This window comes from Dermacentor variabilis, chromosome 4 (genome assembly GCF_050947875.1).
Source record: "Dermacentor variabilis isolate Ectoservices chromosome 4, ASM5094787v1, whole genome shotgun sequence".
Lineage (NCBI taxonomy): Eukaryota > Metazoa > Arthropoda > Arachnida > Ixodida > Ixodidae > Dermacentor > Dermacentor variabilis.
Window position 1 is genome coordinate 67,559,393 of NC_134571.1, and position 19,922 is coordinate 67,579,314.

General features: G+C 44.6%; 1 protein-coding gene across 1 annotated transcript in view; it reads left to right on the forward strand.

Moving 5' to 3' along the window:
• Positions 1–18,763, forward strand: part of LOC142578223 (cytosolic non-specific dipeptidase-like) — a 29,457-nt gene extending 10,694 nt beyond the window's left edge. Inside the window, exons 7-12 of the mRNA XM_075687627.1 lie at positions 4,067–4,211; positions 6,226–6,370; positions 7,735–7,906; positions 13,408–13,493; positions 16,703–16,869; positions 18,716–18,763. Of these exons, the coding sequence (XP_075543742.1) occupies positions 4,067–4,211; positions 6,226–6,370; positions 7,735–7,906; positions 13,408–13,493; positions 16,703–16,869; positions 18,716–18,763 (763 nt within the window). The remainder of the gene's footprint in view (positions 1–4,066; positions 4,212–6,225; positions 6,371–7,734; positions 7,907–13,407; positions 13,494–16,702; positions 16,870–18,715) is intronic.
• Positions 18,764–19,922: the final 1,159 nt, after the last annotated feature.

Sequence of the window (19,922 nt, forward strand, 5' to 3'; positions counted from 1 at the left end):
CACTGGCTATAACAATTCCTGACATACCATAAAAAATCAAGCAAGATTCCGTGACGTTACTTGTCTTTAGGGTACATGATGTCACTAACTTCAACCACTCACAGATATTTTCCACAACAGTTCTAAAGTTGTTTACTTTAGAGCGAAGGATTCACACTAATCCCTATGAATAATCACACTACTTTGCGATAGACTAATAAGCCAACTAGGTAAACTCTCTCGACTAACGAAGGTCCTAATAAAGAAACGACAAAGGTTGAAAGTGTCTAACTCAAGAGATCAGATATACTTCGCAGAACTGTCAGAACGGATCAACAAGGAGAAAGTAAGGGATATTCGAAATTATAACGTGAGGAAGCAGTAAGAAAATGGACGCAGCATGAAATCAGTGAGAAGGAAACTTGGCATAGGACAAGCCAAGATGTATGCACTGAAAGATAAGCACGGTAATATCATCATCAATTTCGAAGGTATAGTAAAATCAGGCGAATAATTTTATAACCCAGATGACCTATGGTACCTCCATTCGACGTAGTAATGAACAGGTTACAGAGGCTCCTTCTATAACTAGTGATGAACTTAGAAGGGCCTTGCAAGACATAAAATGGGGAAAAGCGGCAGGTGGAGATGGAGTAACAGCCGATTTAATCAAAGATGGAGGAGACATCATGCTTGAAGAGCTGGCGGCCCTTTATACGAAATGTCTTACGACCTAAGGGTCTCAGAGTACTGGAAGAACGCCAAACTTATACTAATCCACGAAAAGGGAGACGTTAAAGAATTGAAAAATTATAAACCCATTAGCTTACTTCCAGTATTGTATAAAATATTCACCAAGATAATTTCCAATATAATAAGCACAGCGCTTAACTTCAATCAAGAGAACAGGCTGGCTTCAGGAAGGGATACTCTACAATGGATTGCACCCATGTGATCAGACAGATAATCTAGAAATCTACAAAGTACAGTCAGCCTCTCTATATGGTGCAGGAACCAACACAACCATGTGCAGGAACCATCACAACATCCGATCACCAGAGCGCAGTCCTGTGACAGAATCCAAGAAACCATGTACAGCGCTGTACAAGGTTAAAGAAGGCACACTAATGCACTGCGAACCCAGTGACTGTATGAAAAAAGCTTCCGATAATTCTCGGGTGGTGGTATCATGGCCCTTTTTCAAAATCGTAATATCATGAAACGTAGCTTTGCACTTGCATGTTTTACATTGTTGAGCTAAATGGGAACCTGTACCAGTCGGTATGTATCGCTCATGTTCTCTAAGGCTCTCGTTAACACAGCGGCCTGACTGCCCTACATACACTTTGCCACATGACAACGGAATCTTATATACCACACCAACGCTACAATCTTCTTTTCACAATCTGGTTTTTTACTTGTTTTTGAAATTACGGCTGCACAACATTGACAGTTTATGAGGAGCAGAAAACGCTACTGGGATTTGGTATCTAGTGGCGACATTCTTTAGATTGTGAGCCACTCTATGGCAATACAGCACTACTTCAGGCCTCTTCTTTTGTGTAACCCACTTATTTTTGTGACGCTTCCCTTTCAGTTTCTGAAGCAATACCTCAGAGACTGATGTCAACACCGCACTTGGGTAACCCGCAGCCTGCAGCCTATTTAACGGTGCAATGAGACTCTGGTTCGCAGTGTAATGACAGGATTTCATTAACTAAGATTCTAGACACGTCGAAGCAATGGCTTGTTTCACAATCTTTGAGTACGTAGACGCATAACGTAAAAGTTCCTTAAGTGCACGTGGCGAGTACATCCAACAGGCGTGACCTGTTGGTCCACAAATGATCAAGGACCTCAAATGATTTAGGAGCTTAACAGGGAGAGTGTAAGGGTGGGGTTGATGAATAATATACAGAAGACAAAGGTAATAATCAAAAGCCAGGCAAGGAAACAAGAGTTTAGGATTGCCAGTCAGCCTCTAGAGTCTATGAAGGAGTACGTTTACCTAGGTCAATTACTCATAAGGGACCCTGATTGTGAGAAGGCAATTCATAGAAGAATAAAAATGGGTTGTGTCGCATGCGGCAGACATTGTCAGCTCCTGACTCGAAGCTTACCATTATCATTGAAAAGAAAGCTGTACAATCAGTGCAGTTTACCAGTGCTGACATATGGGGCAGAGACTTGGAGACTGACAAAGAAGCTTGAGAACAAGCTAAGGACCGGGCAAAGAGCAATGGAACAAAGATTGCTAGACATAATGTTGAGAGACAGAAAGAGAGCAGTTCGGATCAGAGAGCAAACGGGCATAGCCGGTATTCTAAGTGACATTAAGAGAAAAAAATGGAGCTGGGCAGGCCATGTAATGCGTAGGTTCCATAACCGGTGGACCATTAGAGTTACAGAATGGGTGCCAGGAAAAGGGAAGCGCAGTTGAGGACGGCAGAAGAGTACGGGGGGGGGGGGGGGGGGGGTGGAGGGCGATAAAATTAGGAAATTCTCAGGCGCTAGTTGGAATCGGATGGCGCAGGACAGGGGTAATTGGAGACCGCAGGGAGCGGTCTTCGTGCTGCAGTGGACAAAAATAGGTTGATGATGAATAAGCTGAGTAAGGTAGTCTTCCAGAATTTCAACTAATAAACTGAGATTTTTCTTATTCCTTTATTTTTTCAGGGGATTATGCTCCTTCAGCGTGGAAATAGCCGCCACACGATCAGATCATGATTCCGGTGTCGACGGTGGAACATTGTGAGTCCTGTGCATTTTACTCACGAGGGGTCTGACTCATGATGGTCTGCCTTAGCAAGAATGCAATCTCAAGAGCGCTTTGACAACGTTGTTGATACAGTAACTCGATAACGAGAACATCTTCTCGCTATCGAGTTACTTTGTCAACAACGCTCATAAACAACGGACATGCAGCCACCTTAGGAAGTCCGCATAGTGCCGTTCTCCGCAGAATCAATCAGGTGGAAATACTTCGGTAAATGCTCAAGTTTGGTGTTCGACGCTGAATTTCCCTTCGTTATGTCCTCAAAACTCACAGAATGAACTTGCGTTAAGCAAATAAAACGCTTCGTGATCAACAAAATAAATTGGCAGTGCTTGTCTCAATTACCGCACCGCATAGTTATACCGGAACGAAGTGTTCCAGTCGCATACAACTCTGTTAATTTACACTGAAGAAGGTAAAAGCAAGTTTCAGCAAATTTTAAACATTATTAACAAAACATCAGTTTCATACTCGATACACTAGAACTTGATTACAATTTGTTTCACCTCAAGGTTGCATGGTTGTGATTGATCGCATGGTAGTAATTAAATATGTTTGCATTCTTTTGAATTATTATGGCATACTTTTTTTTCTGACACGAAAACTATTACTTTTGCTATCCCCCCCCCCCCCACCACGGCGGCCTACGGAGAATGATATTGCGCTGAAGACTAGGGGATGTATTCTGCGACCACCACTTTCGGCGATGCTATCGCCTTGGACACGCCTTCGCCATCGGCGTGCGCGGATTGGCTGTTTTAGCAAAATCGGATGAGCTGATTAGCTGTTTGAGCAATACGTCATTCGATTTCGTTCAACCAGCCAATCAGCGCGCGCCTGACGGTGATACTATCGCCGAAACGACACTGTCGCCGAAAGTGATCGTCGCAGAATACGTCCCTAGGTCGAGGGTGCAATTCGCGGCCGCGACGACCGAATTCTTATGAGGCACTCTTGTGCTGTTGTTTAGGTTCACATTCAAGAATTTATAGCAGTCAAACGTAACCAGGAAACCTTACCGACTAGTGCGTCCCCGTAACCAAACTTCGGATTTGGTACGTTGAACCCAGCCAGTTATTCAAGTACTTCAAAATAGCGCATGCTGGTATTTTACTATTGCCGTGTCGACCATCTGACAGCTTTCGCTCGTGCCAGCTAACCTGCGCCGCAAATGCACCTGGTTAAGACCAGCTTGATTGCTTTTGGTCGGGTGGTAAGACTGAGCGGCAGCACCCCATGGATCCTAGGACTATGGGTTAACTAATATTCGTTCCGTTATTATCGTCATAGTCCGTTTACATGTGCTCGCAGGAGCGAGGCGATGGCAGACCTTGTCCACCTGCTAGACAGCCTGATGGGCACCCGCGGTCGCATCGCAGTCGATGGTATCCACGATGACGTGGCCCCCATCTCGGACTCCGAGTGGAAGCTGTACGAGCACGTGGACTTCGATCCGGTGGGAACAACAGCGGTTATACGGGAAACTCACGAGGCATATTAAATGCACGTGTGCTATGTTATGTTAAGTACCCCAGTTTTCGTCAGGTCGCCGAAGGTAAGCCGCATTGTGCTTGCTCAATAGATGGGAGGGAGGAGACAGCGTGAAGAAAGACCGACTGCGATGGCTCGTCTTTCGCCGCGATATAGTTCAGCTATCCTCCTTCAGCGAGATACTTGCAATATCGGTCGTGTGTGTGTGCGTGTGCGTGTTTGTGTGTGTGTGTGTGTGTGTGTGTGTGTGTGTGTGTGTGTGTGTGTGTGTGTGTGTGTGTGTGTGTGTGTGTGTGTGTGTGTGTGTGTGTGTGTGTGTGTGTGTGTGTTGAGTGTTGTGTGTTGTGTGTGTTGTGTGTGTGTGTGTGTGTGTGTGTGTGTGTGTGTGTGTGTTGAGTGTTGTGTGTGCGCGCGTGTGTGTGTGTGTGCGCGTGTGTGTGTGTGTGTGCGTGTGTGTGTGTGTGTGTGTGTGCGCGTGTGTGTGTGTGTGTGCGCGTGTGTGTGTGTGTGCGCGTGTGTGCGTGCGTGCGTGTGCGTGCGTGTGTGCGTGTGTGCGTGTGTATGCGTGTGCGTGTGTATGCGTGTGCGTGTGTACGCGTGTGTATGCGTGTGTGTGTGTGTGTGTATGCGTGTGCGTGTGTGTGTGTGTATGCGTGTGTGTGTGTGTGTGTGCGTGTGTGTGTGTGCGTGTGCGTGTGTGTGTGTGTGTGTGTGTGTATGTGTGTGTGTGTGTACTCATCTATATATATATATATATATATATATATATATATATATATATATATATATATATATATATATATATATATATATATATATATATATATATATACTCACATTCATTTCTCCTCACTAACGAAAGCGGCCAACCTGCACGCGTGTGTGAACGGTTTATTCTGTCTATAATAGCAACGTTCTCTAGCAGCAAAGAGAGGAGAAACAAGACGATTCACGGGCACGCTGCAGAATGCGCGGCCAGTGTAGAGGAAAGTGGAACAAGCGATGCAGAAACAATGTCGGCAGCACAGAAAATACCGGCTCCCGCGCAGAAGAATAAGCTCCGGAGTAGGGTTGAAGACGATAAGGTGCTGACAGCCGCGCAAAATATGCACGAGGCCGGGCCCTATTTATATAACTAAATGTACCTAGTTGATATGTAGAGGACCATATATATAAATCTTTTTTAAGAGTGAACGACTAGGAAACTTCTGTCGCTTTTCTCTTGGCACTTTATTCTCTCCAAACCCTATAGTTAATTTTTTATACAAATACAAGAGTTTTTTTATTACGAGAGTTAGTCCTGACAAACCGACTTCCAGATTCCGTAACGTCCCGTTTTGTGTAATGCTCAAACAACACATTTTAATCATTTTCATCGGCAAGCTCTGCGAGCACAGGTATTTGTCATAAAGGCACTCGACGATCTGAAGACCTAGTATGAAATTTTAAGGACATGAAATAATTACTTTAGTCATACTTAATTGCTAAACTGAGTTAATTCAAGCGCAACTGAAACGCAGCGGCTCAAAAAAGAGCAGCCGCTGAGGCGCGGCCTCCAATCACTTGACCAATGACGTCACACTTCGTCGTCCACTGGAGACGACTGCTTTTTATCGAGCAATTAGAGCGTTATGTTGGGACGTGGGTCCCCTTAGCCATGCCATGTGGTGTCTTAATGAAATATAAACGAGCACCTGGCCGTGATATTCATAGCTCAGATATGGCTCGAAAAAGGAAGAATCCCGAACATGAGCTTTTCGAACTGCTTAGGTCCTGAGCAACTTGTACGCTTGTAGCATTACGCTATCAGTGGTCTTGTTCAAATGCGGACGCACAGTATACGCCACAGCTACAATAGCGTACGTAGCAGCAAGCCTTGTTTGCTATAACAGTTGGTTTGCAGAGAAAGCGCCTAACAGCAGATATCCGTTTAAACAGTGCCAGAGAACTCGGGCATGGGCGTCTTGCATCATATTCAGATCTACCGAAGCCCACTCTCAGTGCCACCGCAACCGTTATCGCAGGACGAGTACCAGATGAAGCATGGCATCTGGCACGTCACCATCGACGACACGGTGCAACTGCTGATGCGCAGGTGGCGGTATCCATCTCTCACCATACACGGTACGAACAGCTGGGAGAAAGTATAGCAACGAAATATCGTTGACGTCTGAGTACATTAACATGTTGTTGTTGTTGTTGTTGTTGTTGTTGTTGTTGTTGTTGTTGTTGTTGTTGTTGTTGTTGTTGTTGTTGTTGTTGTTGTTGTTGTTGTTGTTGTTGTTGTTGTTGTTGTTGTTGTCGTCGTCGTCGTCGTCGTCGGCGGCGGCGGCGGCGGCGGCGGCGGCGGCGGCGGCGGCGGCGGCGGCGGCGGCGGCGGCGAATTCTTATAGCAACTGTTCTTGTGGCCTTATGGGCGTTCGAGTGGTTTATAAATGAGCTGCAACAATTTGAGTTGGGTGTCGATATGTCTTTGAGAAATGGTGTACTAATTTTGAATTCTGATTCATGATTGCTGATTGAAGTGCTTATGAAATGTAAATGTTGTTCTTCCCTGCCTGTAACGACCCTTATTGGAGGGTTAACAGTACAACCAAATAAATAAATAAATAAATAAATAAATAAAGATATGTCCAGAATTGGCTGTCGTAATGCGCTGCGCATCTTTTGTTAAAATGAAACTTTAGCAGTTTCGCGCAAGATAGTCACACTCCGCCGCAACACATAAAGCTTCGCAACGCTGTACATGGGGCCTATACTGAAGAGCCACTGCACTTGTTGGTTGGCAATGCGCCTTTACGTATGCATTTTGCTAAATGACCATTTCATCAAAGTCAATAAATTTTATGCCTCAAGAGCTGAGTGTAGTAAGTGTTTTAAGCAATGTACTTGACTTTTCGCGCGTACATTTAATAACCAATGGGCGTCAGTAAAATATAGAGAGCCCGCTCGTGCTATAAAATCGCAACATTCATTCACAAATAATTCTTCACGGCAAAGTAAATTGTCGTGAGCATAAAGAAAATTGACGTTAACAAAATTTAGACAAACCAGACGTTGCTGTAACATGGCGGGTATTCGGTGCTGCCGCATGCAGGCATTGCTCAGCTGACAACGTAGGAAAGAGCAAGCCTCAGTGCTCAGCGGTTGAAGATTTTGCTCACGTTTCGCTCAGCACACAATAAGACAGTCATGCACACACTAGACGTTAGCTGAGGCCTCATGTTTCCCAGTAAACGTCTAGCGCGTATGTTGTACGTCTCGCCTAGAGTTAATGTGCCATGTTTCGTGTTCCCCTGCAGTTCTTGTCTTAGTCAATAACAGTACACTGCACGGTCAATTCAGTCACGCCCAAATGTGGCTGCCTCGTCAAGCTGCTCTACACACACACAACGCCACAGTCGGAGTGGAGGCACGAAATGCTACCACCGGATGCGCTGAGTGCGGCGCACATGTTTCTCGAGCCTTGTGTCCTTGCTCTTCGACAGGCATCGAAGGCGCTCACTGGTCACCCGGCGAGAATGCAGTGATTCCCAGCCGCGTGGTGGGCAAGTTCTCTGTGCGTACGGTGCCCAACCAGACGTGCCAGAAGGTGCGCGACTGCGTCACCAGTCACTTGGAGCGGGAATTCGCCAAACGAAACAGCCCCAACAGCTTCAAGTGAGCACATGAGAGAGAGAGAGAGAGATTAAAGAAAGATGTATCTCACCAGATAAATTGGCCTCGGACTTCGCTGCATGAGCTTTCATAGAGGGACAAGCTTACTTCAAGCACAATAAGATGTATAACATGCGCATATTTTCCCATCTAAAGGCATCCGGCACTCTTATAAATTCCCACGTCCGCCTTTATAAACCTTACAGTACCGAAAATGTACTTGTTGTCAAAGGTGGTCTTTGCCATCATCGGTACGCTTCTTTAATGCAGCAACATCTATACTTCTCAGGGCTGGCCCATTGTGTAGCGGTGGGGAAAGGTGTCACCTTGTCATGAAGGGAAGCTCGTGTGACCTAAATTTTCTTCTCCCCCGATGGATTTATTCTGTTGTACTTCCGTATCATGTGGCGCGTCTCTCACACTCGCGTAATAATCTTCCCCGTGGCGGCTTTAAAATTTCAATCCCTACTTAAGCGTTGAATATATGTCATTGAAATAATTCTATAATTTCCCGTATGTCTTTCTTATATTCTTTACGGAATCTATAAGGAAGCCATATAAATTCCATCTAATTTACACAGAAATCATACGGAAAACATGTGAAATCGAAGTGTATGCGGGAACGTGTATTTAGGCATGCTTTTTCTTGCGTTAGCATTAGGAGTGTCAAAGTACACAAAAGTGTATGTGTGCGAAGTGGGAAAAGCTGATCCCGTGGTGGAGGTAGACAAAGGAGGAGAGAGCTTATATATATATATATACTCCCAGGGTTCTACTAGGACACATAAATACCCAAGAAAGTGGATGGGAAAACAGCGCCGCGGTAGCTCAATTGGTAGAGCATCGCACGCGAAATGCGAAGGTTGTGGGTTCGGTTCCCACCTGCGGCAAGTTGTTTTTTCATCCCCTTTAATTTCCATTAATTTATCATTTCATTACTTCATTTATTAGGCACAAGTAATTTCCCCTATGTTGTCCTTGGTGTCAGTGTTTGTTGGCTTCTTATGATATATATATATATATATATATATATATATATATATATATATATATATATATATATATATATATATATATTATTTACAATACTGCCAGTCTCTACTGAGACCATAGCAGGAGGGCACTATATATATGCACATAAACAAAGAACACTGATAATGTTAAGTATGAATACATGTATAACGTCAGTTTTGCACCTTAAAACATGAACAATTTTTACTACAAAATGTATGCACCAAACAAAAGTACATGCGAACTTTCAAAAAAAAAGTAAGAAATGGCAATTGAGGTATTCTACAGTGCATACCCGACTACATACACAGGACACAAGTACATGGTGGTTTGCACGATCAATAATAGCACTAGCAATTTTAACTTGCTAAACAATTTTTTCAATTTCTAATTCAAACTGAGACAGTGACTCTGTGTTAGTGGTGAGAGGCGATAACATATTCCATTCACGGATGGCAACCGGAAAAAAGGAATATTTAAACACATTATTAGTATATTTATATTCTACTAAGGTGTTTGTGTGTTTGTGCCTGGTAGGTCGTGTTTGTGAATAAGAAATGTAATTTGAAATGTCAATTTTGAAAGAATTATGCAGAAGTTGATAAAGAAATTTCAAACGTGCCTGTTTCGCTCGTGCTTCGAGCGTAAGGAGCCCAGAAATTGCTAGAAGGTTAGAGGGAGAGCATTCACGTCTAAATTTGTTATGGATAAATCGAATGGCCTTCCTTTGTACTGTTTCTTTTTTGTTTATGTTAGTTTGGGTGTGAGGGAACCATACAGTGTTTCCGTATTCGAGGATCGGCCTAACAAATGTTTTGTATGCTAGGAGTTTTGTTGACAAGGGTGCGAGTTGAAGTGATCTGCGAAGGAAAAATAACTTTTGCATAGCAGATGAGGTAATGTGGTGAATATGTTCGTCCCACCTTAGGTCTGACGTTATTGTTAAGCCTAGATATTTATATTTTTGTACTTTAGTCTAAACTGTACCATTTATGGTGTAGCAGAAGTCTGAAGGTTCTTTTTTCCTCGTTATGGTCATACATGCTGATTTTTTACATTGATTATCATGTATATATATATATATATATATATATATATATATATATATATATATATATATATAAAAGACGGCCCACGTCTCTAAAAGACTCGTGCAGTTTCATTGGCCTCTGTTCGTACTTCTGCCGCTTCGTTCGACATTTCGCTTCGATTATGGCACCGCTCACAGAGCTTCTTCGGGGAGACCCCAATCTTTCCACGTGGTCCCCGGCTTGCGATGATGCCTTTGCAACGCTAGGTCGCGTGGTCACAACACAACCGATACAGCGCCATTTCGATCCAAATGCTCCCACGGAAATCCATACGGATGCTAGCGGTGGTGGTCTTGGCGTTGTGCTCGCCCAGCGAAAGCCCGGCTACCAGGAATATGTTGTTGCTTACGCGAGCCGTACTCTCAAGAAAGCTGAATCGAATTAGTCAGTCGCGGAAGAAGAATGTCTAGCGATCATCTGGGCCATAACAAAATTTCGTCCACACCTGTACGGCCGGTCCTTCGATGTCATTACCCATCACCATGCAGTTTTTTCGTTGTCGTCCCTCAAAGATCCCTCCGGTCGCCTAGCCTGGTAGGGACTAAGGCTCCAAGAGTACGACGTCCGGATTGTCTAACGCTCAGGCAAGAAGCACGCGTATGCCGGTGCTCTTTCCCGCTCGCCTATCCACGCCGACTTTGTCAGTGTCTCCGTCCTAGACGACCAACTTCCTCCATTAGCTTCTGTCGACATGGCTTTGGAGCAGCCCAAGGACTCCTGGATTTGATATTTGATAGATTACCTCTCTAAAACGCCAGCACGCCCACCATCCCGAGCGCTACACCAATAAGCTTCGCATTTCGCCATTCGTGAAGAAATCGTCTATCGCCGTAACTGCCGTTCCGACGGCCGCAAAAGGCTGCTAATAATACTCCGGCATCTCCACGCTGATGTATGCGCCGCTTTCCACGCCGATTCTGAGTGCGCACGCGCTGGTATCTTCAAGACCTACACCAGACTACGTCATAGGTTTTATTGGCGTGGTATGTACACCTTTGTGCAAACGTACATTCTCTATTGCACAGAATGTCAACGCCGCAAGCCTGATCCTTGCCGCTCTTCTGGAGCAATGCAACCTTTGCCATGCCCTTCGCGACCTTTTGACCGGGTTGGGATCGACCTATACGGGCCTCTGCCATACACAGCTGCTAGCAATCGTTGGGTCATTGTGGCTGTAGACCACCTCACGAAGTATGCAGGAACGGCCGCTCTGCCTGCCGCGACAGCTCGTGATGTTTCCTCTTTCTTGCTTCAACACTTGGTTCTATGTCACGGCGCTCCCTGCGAGCTCCTGAGCGAAGGAGGACGCGATTTTCTCGCCGATCTCCTTCAAGAACTTCTCGCTGAATGCCACGTTATGCACCGCTGTACCACCGCATATAACTCGCAAACAAGCGGATTGACAGAGCGCTTTAACCGAACTCTTGGTCACATGCTTTCGATGTATGCCACCTCCAACCACACCAACTGAGACTTCGTCCTTCCCTATGTCACGTACGCAATAAAATACGGCAACCCCAGGCAACGACGGGCTTTTCTCCCTTTTCTAATATATGGCCGAGAACCGTCATCTCCCATTAACAGTATTCTTCCTTACCGACCCGACTTGTCAGAGGGTACACCGTTTCCGAAGCTGGCCGGTATGCGGAAGAATGTCAACAACTAGCACTCCCTTACAACGCAAGAGCAAGCGCTACAGAAATTTCGTTGTGACGACGGGCACCAACACTCTTCGCCTGACGCCCTCGTTAGGTGGTGGGTGCCTCCTACTTCGACACCAGGTGTCCCCTCCAAGTTTGTCTCCAGATGCCATGGGCACTGCCGGGTCCTACAGAAAACTTTTCCAGTAAACTAAGTTATCGAATCTCTGACGCCCCCTACGGTCCTCCGTCGCTGAGGCCGCGAAACTGTGCACGTAGATCGCCTCAAGCTGTATCACAAGTCCTTCGTCCTCACGACGCTTTAGGCCACCTGTATGCTCCGTCTTCATCGAGGAGTGAAGATGTAGTGATGAAGTGCGCGGTGCAGATATATATATATATATATATATATATATATATATATATATATATATATATATATATATATATATATATATATATATATGCTGCAGAACGCAGGGCTATAGCAAGGGTGTCATAAAACAAACCAAGTCTTCAGGAAACAACAGTACTGCAGTTTGAGTATAGAAGATAAAATATGTCAGAACAGAAGATTGGTTGGAAATATAAGAAAGAGCAAGGTTGCGAATTAAACGTTTACACCAGCAGAATGCGATGCTGGCCTGGTTGATTCATGCTTGAGATGTGGTTCAGGAGCAAGCAGAACTAAAGGGAAATGAGAAGGGACAAAAAGAACGCCAACGAATTTAGCGTTCTTTCTGTTTCTTCTTCTTTCATCTTAGTTGTCCTTGCGCCAGAACCACATTTCAAGTATTTAAACAATAATGCAGCATTATCAACGACCCTAGAGTTAATATGCTACATCACTCTGAAAGAGCACACTAGAACTTTATAGGGGAGCAATTACGCTACTGTTCCTGTCACGTTTAGTTCGATGGCTTCAAGCAGCTAACATGATATTGCTTTCTTATAAGTCCTCACGGATTTTTATTTTACCATTCTCCACTTTCCACTGCAAATACTGGTGTTGTGGTGCTGCCATCGGTAGAGTGAACACCACATTGTAAGAGCATATAGGCAGAACTTATTAACTAGTCTAGCAATTTCTCGTGTTTGCAACGTTTTTCTGCTGCCTATTTCTGCACGCGTGTAACGTTTTAGTAATGTGTCACTGCGGTTTTGTTGCCGAAAAATTTTTTTGCAGTTGTAGTGTCACCGTATTCTATGGCTCTCCATTCGGCAAGAACATCTGCATAAAAATGTTGGACGACTTAGAGTAAACCAGAATGACTGAAAAAATAATTATCCTATACGCTGTTTCTTTAATATCTGCTTTCATTCATATGAAAACGTTGTAAAGCTATAGTTTCGAGTGTGACTTCAGTGCATTATGAAGCTAAGTCACGTAGCGTTAGTTTAATATTGAGGCTATGGAAAGTTAGGAGCTCGTTAAGTGCTGTACTGAATCTGAGCGCATTCCGCCCGCATTGAAAGGCAGCCGCTGCGCTGCCAGGAAACGAACCCGCCGCATTGTGCTCGGCAGCAGAGCGCTACAGCCACTCAACGTGCGCGATGTGTACATTGTAACCGCCATTATACAGGATTGCCATGAATTCCCTGACACGGCAGCCCATTTACTACTTTTCAACGTAACTGCAATTAGTTATGATGATTCTGAGGTAATATGAGCGGACACTTTTGCCTTAGAATGAAAATGTCACGGTTACATGGGAACTTGCACATGACTGACGTTGCTCGGGGCTGTTCCTTCTGTTTCCAGGGTGACGATGACGCAGGGCACCGAGACGTGGTTCAACGAAACTCAGAGGCCCCACATCAGGGCCGCTGCGGCTGCCGTGCGCCACAGTGAGCTCTTTTACAGTGTTTAAAAGACAAACGCCTCACCGAGGCTTATCTGTGTATAGCTTATATTATTTCGCAAACTACTGGGCTACATACAGCAGCGTAGTGTTGTACGACAGGCACTTAAACATGCACACAAACACACACGTTGTAGGCTTAAAGCATATATGTTCCAAGTAGCCCCAACACGAGCATTACTGACGACAAAATCGGCCACGTCACTGCAGGGAAAGTACTTCCGGACTTTTGACCAGCATTCTCGTCTCTAGTAAGAATGTTGCAATCAAGGACATCGTCGGATAAGGAACAGCAACAGCGTGACGGAAATTAAAAGACGAGGCACAGTGCGCATGATACCGATAGAGAAACTACCGTCCATACTTCAACATCTTTTTTGTGCAAATATCTACGTGTTATTATTTCCGTTAACCAATGATGGGCCAATTCGCACTGAGTTCACGCTATCATAACTCTAAATTCATGTTGTCCTACCTACGTCGTAGGTTTTCTAGGGCGCCATAGTACCTTAAATGCCTGTAAGACTCTAGTACATGCATAATTCATCTACCATGCTGCTTCTTTGTGGCACCCCAGCCAAAATAACTTTATTCATCGGAACTTGCTCTAAGTAGCGATGTTTTATATTTTTGCTTTCTAAAATTTTTACACAACCGCCATTATCACAGAATGAAAAGCAATCTCTGTCTCCGTTTATTGTCACTATTTGGCATGGTTGCACGCTTACCACTTTTCTGTAAGCGTTATCATTATCCTACGTTGACACAATAATTTGTTATATATATATATATATATATATATATATATATATATATATATATATATATATATATATATATATATATATATATATATATATATATATATATATATATATATATATATATATATATATATATTGTGAAAGTTTGAACTTAATAATAATCGCCTATGTTATGAAACTGTTACGCATTCATTGTAAAAACTAACCTTGCAAGACATGAAGCACTTGTATCCTAGATTCCTTTCGCTGCATTATTTCTAAACCTGTATTTCTAGTAATCTCGAGGCTCTCTTATGCGTGAGGCGTCTGAGGGCAGAAAAAGTATACATTTGTGACTATGAACTATTACTGTCTATACATCGAGGTATGGCACACGCCATAATTTCTTACTCATTCCGTCAAGGGGTAAGTGATAATTTGGATTATTTACTTATGTATATTATGTTTTTCGAACGCAGTTTTTAAACTCCCTATAACAGATAGCACAATTCCACTCCTTGATCTGCGTTGCTCGAAGAGGAAGAGGTTACTTTCTGTACAATAAATCAAAATAAGTGATTGAATAATTAATGAACTTCCACTAATTAAGTTTTAGCTGTGTATCTTGAGGCATATATTAGAATTTATTAATTCAAACCGGTTAGCTTGCAAAACATATCCGCGTGCAATGAATTCTGTTGACGATACCAGAGATAGAGTCTTGTTCAAATTATTATTTGAAGAAAGCGCCCCTTTTATGCATTGAAGCTCGCGAATAACTGGATCGCCAGTGTATATCGTCACGCAGTTTGGGATTAAATATATCAAAACTGCTGTCATCGTCAGAATTCATTCTAAGTGAATAGTCCTTGCAAACTGACCGGCAACAATTGGTGAAGTACAGTATGTGCCGCAATATAGTAGGTAAGCTAATTAGTGATTTGTTTAGTATTCTGTATGCATCTCAAGGTTTCATGCAAGTACTGTTCAAGTAATGTTCCTCAAGGAAATCGTTTTGTGCCATCCGCCACATGCGATATATAAAGATTACGGGAAGTCTAAGGAACACCCGAAATAGTGACCAAGGCTATTGCGTCGCTTCTTGTGAAACTGCTTGCAGGAACCATAAGCAAAAATATATCACTATATGCTGGCCCTGGTTACTCACTTAAAACACTACTCACGCTTCTTTGGCCAAAGAATGTTCATTAACAGAAAAAAAACTACCAGGCCAGACTTACACATTCACACTTCCCGCCCAAACCATGCCACCATGCAACGTCATGAATTTCACGGTATTCTTGCTTCAGTCGCTTTTTGCCAATAAGGTCACAAAAGTTCACTGCTCGGACATTCGCTTACTTTCAAAATAAAATGTCATCTATATCGAAAGACGCGTAGCTATCCCAAAGCATAAGCTATCGAAATTCATGACGTCATTGAGAACAACTGCAGAAACTTCACGTTGACGTCTCCAGTATTCTTTCGTGTATTTTTTTATTCATTTCTCGTTTGTTAATCCTCCGTTGACAGTAAGACTGTGTATTCTTTTTTCTTGACTTTAAAGAAACAAGATGTCAGTTTAGACGAATAGTTAATTAAGAACTCTAGGTTTATTTCGCGGTAATAGGGGGCTTACTAAAAAATATGATGGCCACAGCTTTATTTATTGAACTACAAACCAACGTCACAGATTTCAAGGTGTTTTCTCGTATCTTGGCCCTTATGGCTTATTAAAAGTTTCTGAAACTTCACACCTTCAATCTTTGGCTGCGTTAGATTACAGTGTAGTCCATCGTTAGCAATAAAACGTTAACTAGGCCCGGGCGGTCCCCATCAACATCTATGGCGTCACGGTGAGCTTGTGAGAGTGGCTGTTTAGGTATTGGAGAAGGGCAATTTACTAACACATGACAAATCATTTTACAAATAATGTAAAATTTCTTTATTGCATGCGTTCATTTACAAGCAATACAGCGGAAGGGCAGGCAAAAGGTGTTATTCCCACCTGACTAAAGCTTGCCCGCTGGTAATGAGTAGGAAACTAATAACGGCAGTGACTAGACGGTTATACATTAGCACAAGTGATAATGGACAAACCAAAGTAAATAGAGTTACGGCTCATGGAGCAAAATACATAAGCACATAAAATTTACTGACGCAAAGGTAAACAAGAACGTAACAGAATTCTCTCCACCCGGTGCCTTGCGCGCGACCGAAGGCGGCGCGCTTCCTCCCCGCTTTCCTCCCTTCCGTGTGCGAGATTGGGCCTCCATCGTCGGCTCACCCTCGCCCGTTTTCACTCGTACATACAGCATACGGTGTGCGCCCACGATGTTATCGCCCTTGGGCTTTATACGGAACATCACGGAGACTGCAGAAATGCGCCGGGAGTATTCATATAATTGCTATCGCAATAACAACGCGTTGTCCCTCGTTCACTGTCGCACAGCGTACGGCGTGAGGCCGGACCTGACCCGTGAAGGCGGAAGCGTGACTGCGGCCGGCTATCTGCACGAGCACGTGTGCCCCGACCTGGTCGTCGTGAGCATGACCCCCACCGGCCGCGGATTCCACTCAAATGACGAGTACCTCCGGGTCGAAGACCTCGTCGCAGGGGTCAGTGGCCAGCCGCAGCGCGATAGCATGTAGTATGAACGCGTGCATTCTTCGGGTATTTTACGCATCTAATGTTTGACCGTCAGATATGAGCGATTCAGCATCGCTATTTCTATGTGCATAGTCGTAGTGCGACGCCTTTTTCTGTGCAACCGGCCATTGCTTCTACTGAAATGAGCGCCACAGCGGACACGTACGCCTATTCCGCAAAGCCTGTGGTTATCTTAAACGTTTCTTCATTTATCATTTACAAGATTGTAAGTGGATTTGAGAAGAATGTGCCACTTTGTCTACCATGTGGCATTCCTTCCCGGAAGCCATGGTCAATGCGCTTATACACAGGAAGGCGTGCCGCATTGCCATTTTGGCGTGTGCATAAAGGCTCCATCCGTCGGCATACAATAGCGTTACTGTCTTTTTATGTTTGCTACTGCTTCCATGGCGCTTAGCTGATCCTATACTCAGCTAATTGCCTAATCTTTGAAGTTATATACATGTTAAATGCGATAGCGAGAACAAGTGCAAGCTCCGTCACCCATTTCAGGGCTAACGAGCAGACTTCAAATGCATGCATGGTATGTGAGCGTCATTACCGATGCTTCGCAAGCCTTGTCAATGAGAGACGCAGCCGAGCTTCGACTAGCACTTTATATTTCAAACGCTTCTCGTCGCATTTCCTCCTACGCCGGTTGACTGCCTTTATTGTAGTAGCGGATGTGTTCTACTATACCATTACGCTCCATAAGAACCAATTAATTGCTTACGACTCCTCTTACGGGACTATTTCTGGTTTTATACTTAGCTCAGTGTTTCAGACTTCCCGTGCGCCCAGCGATGTGCGTTCACTTTGATTAGGCACGAGTAAACATGCTGCCTAAGAGAGTACGCGAAATCTTTACAAAAAAGAATGAAGGAACCGCGGGCTTCAGCGATTTCTACGAGCTTCGAACACTCTTGCCTGCGACGGAACCGTGCTCTCACAGCGGCCTCTGCCACCTTCAGTCACGGAGAGCGCAACGCCGTCTCCACCCGCTACATCCTGCCGTGGCCTTTCAAATCCATGCACTGACGCCACGACTCTCAGGATTTGCGTGGCGCACAAAACCCCACACAAGTTACTGACCGCCCGAGCGTAGCGCGATCGGTCAGTAGTTACCGCGTCCGGCCTCGAACTGCACGTTGCGGCAAGGGCAGCAGTTCGATACCCATTTGGCGGTAGAGGCCGTAGCGGGAGAAGTTTCGTTGCTCTCCGCCATATTGCGATGGTTACGTCTTGGGTAGATTGAAAACGAGACGAAGACGGCGCACGGACACAGCGAGCCTGTTTTAGAACTCTCGACTACTGTCGCGGTAAAATGAAATAAATTTACGGGAGCAAGCAGCTGGTCCCGCGCCAAGTTCCTGCTATCGTTTCATCGATCTAATTAAAGTGCGGCGGAATCACGCCATCGCCTTCGTCTCCTTCAGACACTACCCGTCACACACGCTATTCAGGCATTTTGTGCCTGAAAGACGCGTGGCTGTTCCATGATTGCGCTATTATAGTGGGAAGCCCCGTCGCTATGGGCGATACCCGTCGGCTTGTACAGCATTTGTGAAACACTGCAAAGCCTTTCCGCGAGCGACGAAATTTGTCGCCGGACCCAACTGTAAAGAGCTTTCTTTTGAGCGCGCTATCCTCTTCTGAACTGGGAATTACGTGGAGAGGCTTTATTTTAGAGCCACAATTTCACAGCGTAATAATATAAAGGTTCAAATTAGATGCACAGTATAGTCGTATCTCTAAACGATATTTTCTATAGCCCACTTTTGACTTTACCAATGTGTTTCTGATGCTGCATTACAGGCGAAGCTGTTCGCAGCGTACATGTTCGAACTGTCCAAGCTCTCCTGATCAATCCTGTACCGCGATCGAGGCACCGACTCCACGTTGGAAGTCCACCTACAAACCGGTACAAGGCCCGAGAAATCCGCTGTCGACATTTCGGAGCCCGCACTACTGGAGGGATTCTGTGCCGCGCAACTGCAAATCAAAATCTGACCCGGTGGTATTTTGCTCGCAGGAGGATTTCTTTTTGTGCCTTTTTCGGACATTCGCGATACAGAAATTGTCATATTAAAATATTTTTTATATAATTACGAATAAAACGACTTTATTCACTTCAAGTTGTACTGTTGTGTTCCACACATGTGTACCCGCGGAGGAATACATTGTTCACTTAGACGGGTAACCGGAAGTCACGCTTGGCGCACCGCGGTTTCTCGGTATCTGTGGCGTTCGTTGTCTCGCTATGAGATATCTAGTTTGGTTACGTTGTCGATGGTTTGACTGAGGGATCGCACCGGCTCCGTTGTTGTTGCAGCCAACTGTGAAAAAAAAATATCGCACACTCAGAGTTCGGTTCAAGTTACAGAATCATGTAAGTCCTGAAAATTATTACGGAAACCTCGACAGTGACGTCTAACATATAGAACAGTTATTTAGTCGGGTCGGCGCATGGCACTTGCACATCTGTGATGGGTTAGTTAAGACGACGGAGTGAATTGCCAATCCACTATGCGGAGTGAGAGTGGTTTGGCTCTGCATAACCGCGTTACAATGTTGCCGCAGACGAGCTGCTGCTGCTCCAAAATTTTGTGCCCTCGATCTACGCTATGCTCCGTCCGCAAACTGAATCAGCCTCTCCGTGCGTCAGATGAAAATCTCTCGCTGCGCATTTGCGCTGATTTGAACTACTCGTTCGTACGCGGTGACCAGCACTGTTGTCATTTTAGCTATTTTTTTCGCTAGGTTCAGTGACTGTTGGCCTCTTTAGCGACAAATACTTCTATTTAGCGACCGGTGACACCTTTTTACCGACGTTACAGAAGGATTCGCAGTACTCTAGTTACCTTGATTTTATTGCTTCGAAAATCCCTTTCTATAAAGCGCTTTAGTATTAAAGATCCACAGAAAGGTGGCTGGATTTGATTGTACGGTGCATGGGCTATGTGATCATGATTAAGCAACGGGGGTCGGCACTCACGGAGGCCATTCGCCGCGGTTAATTGTG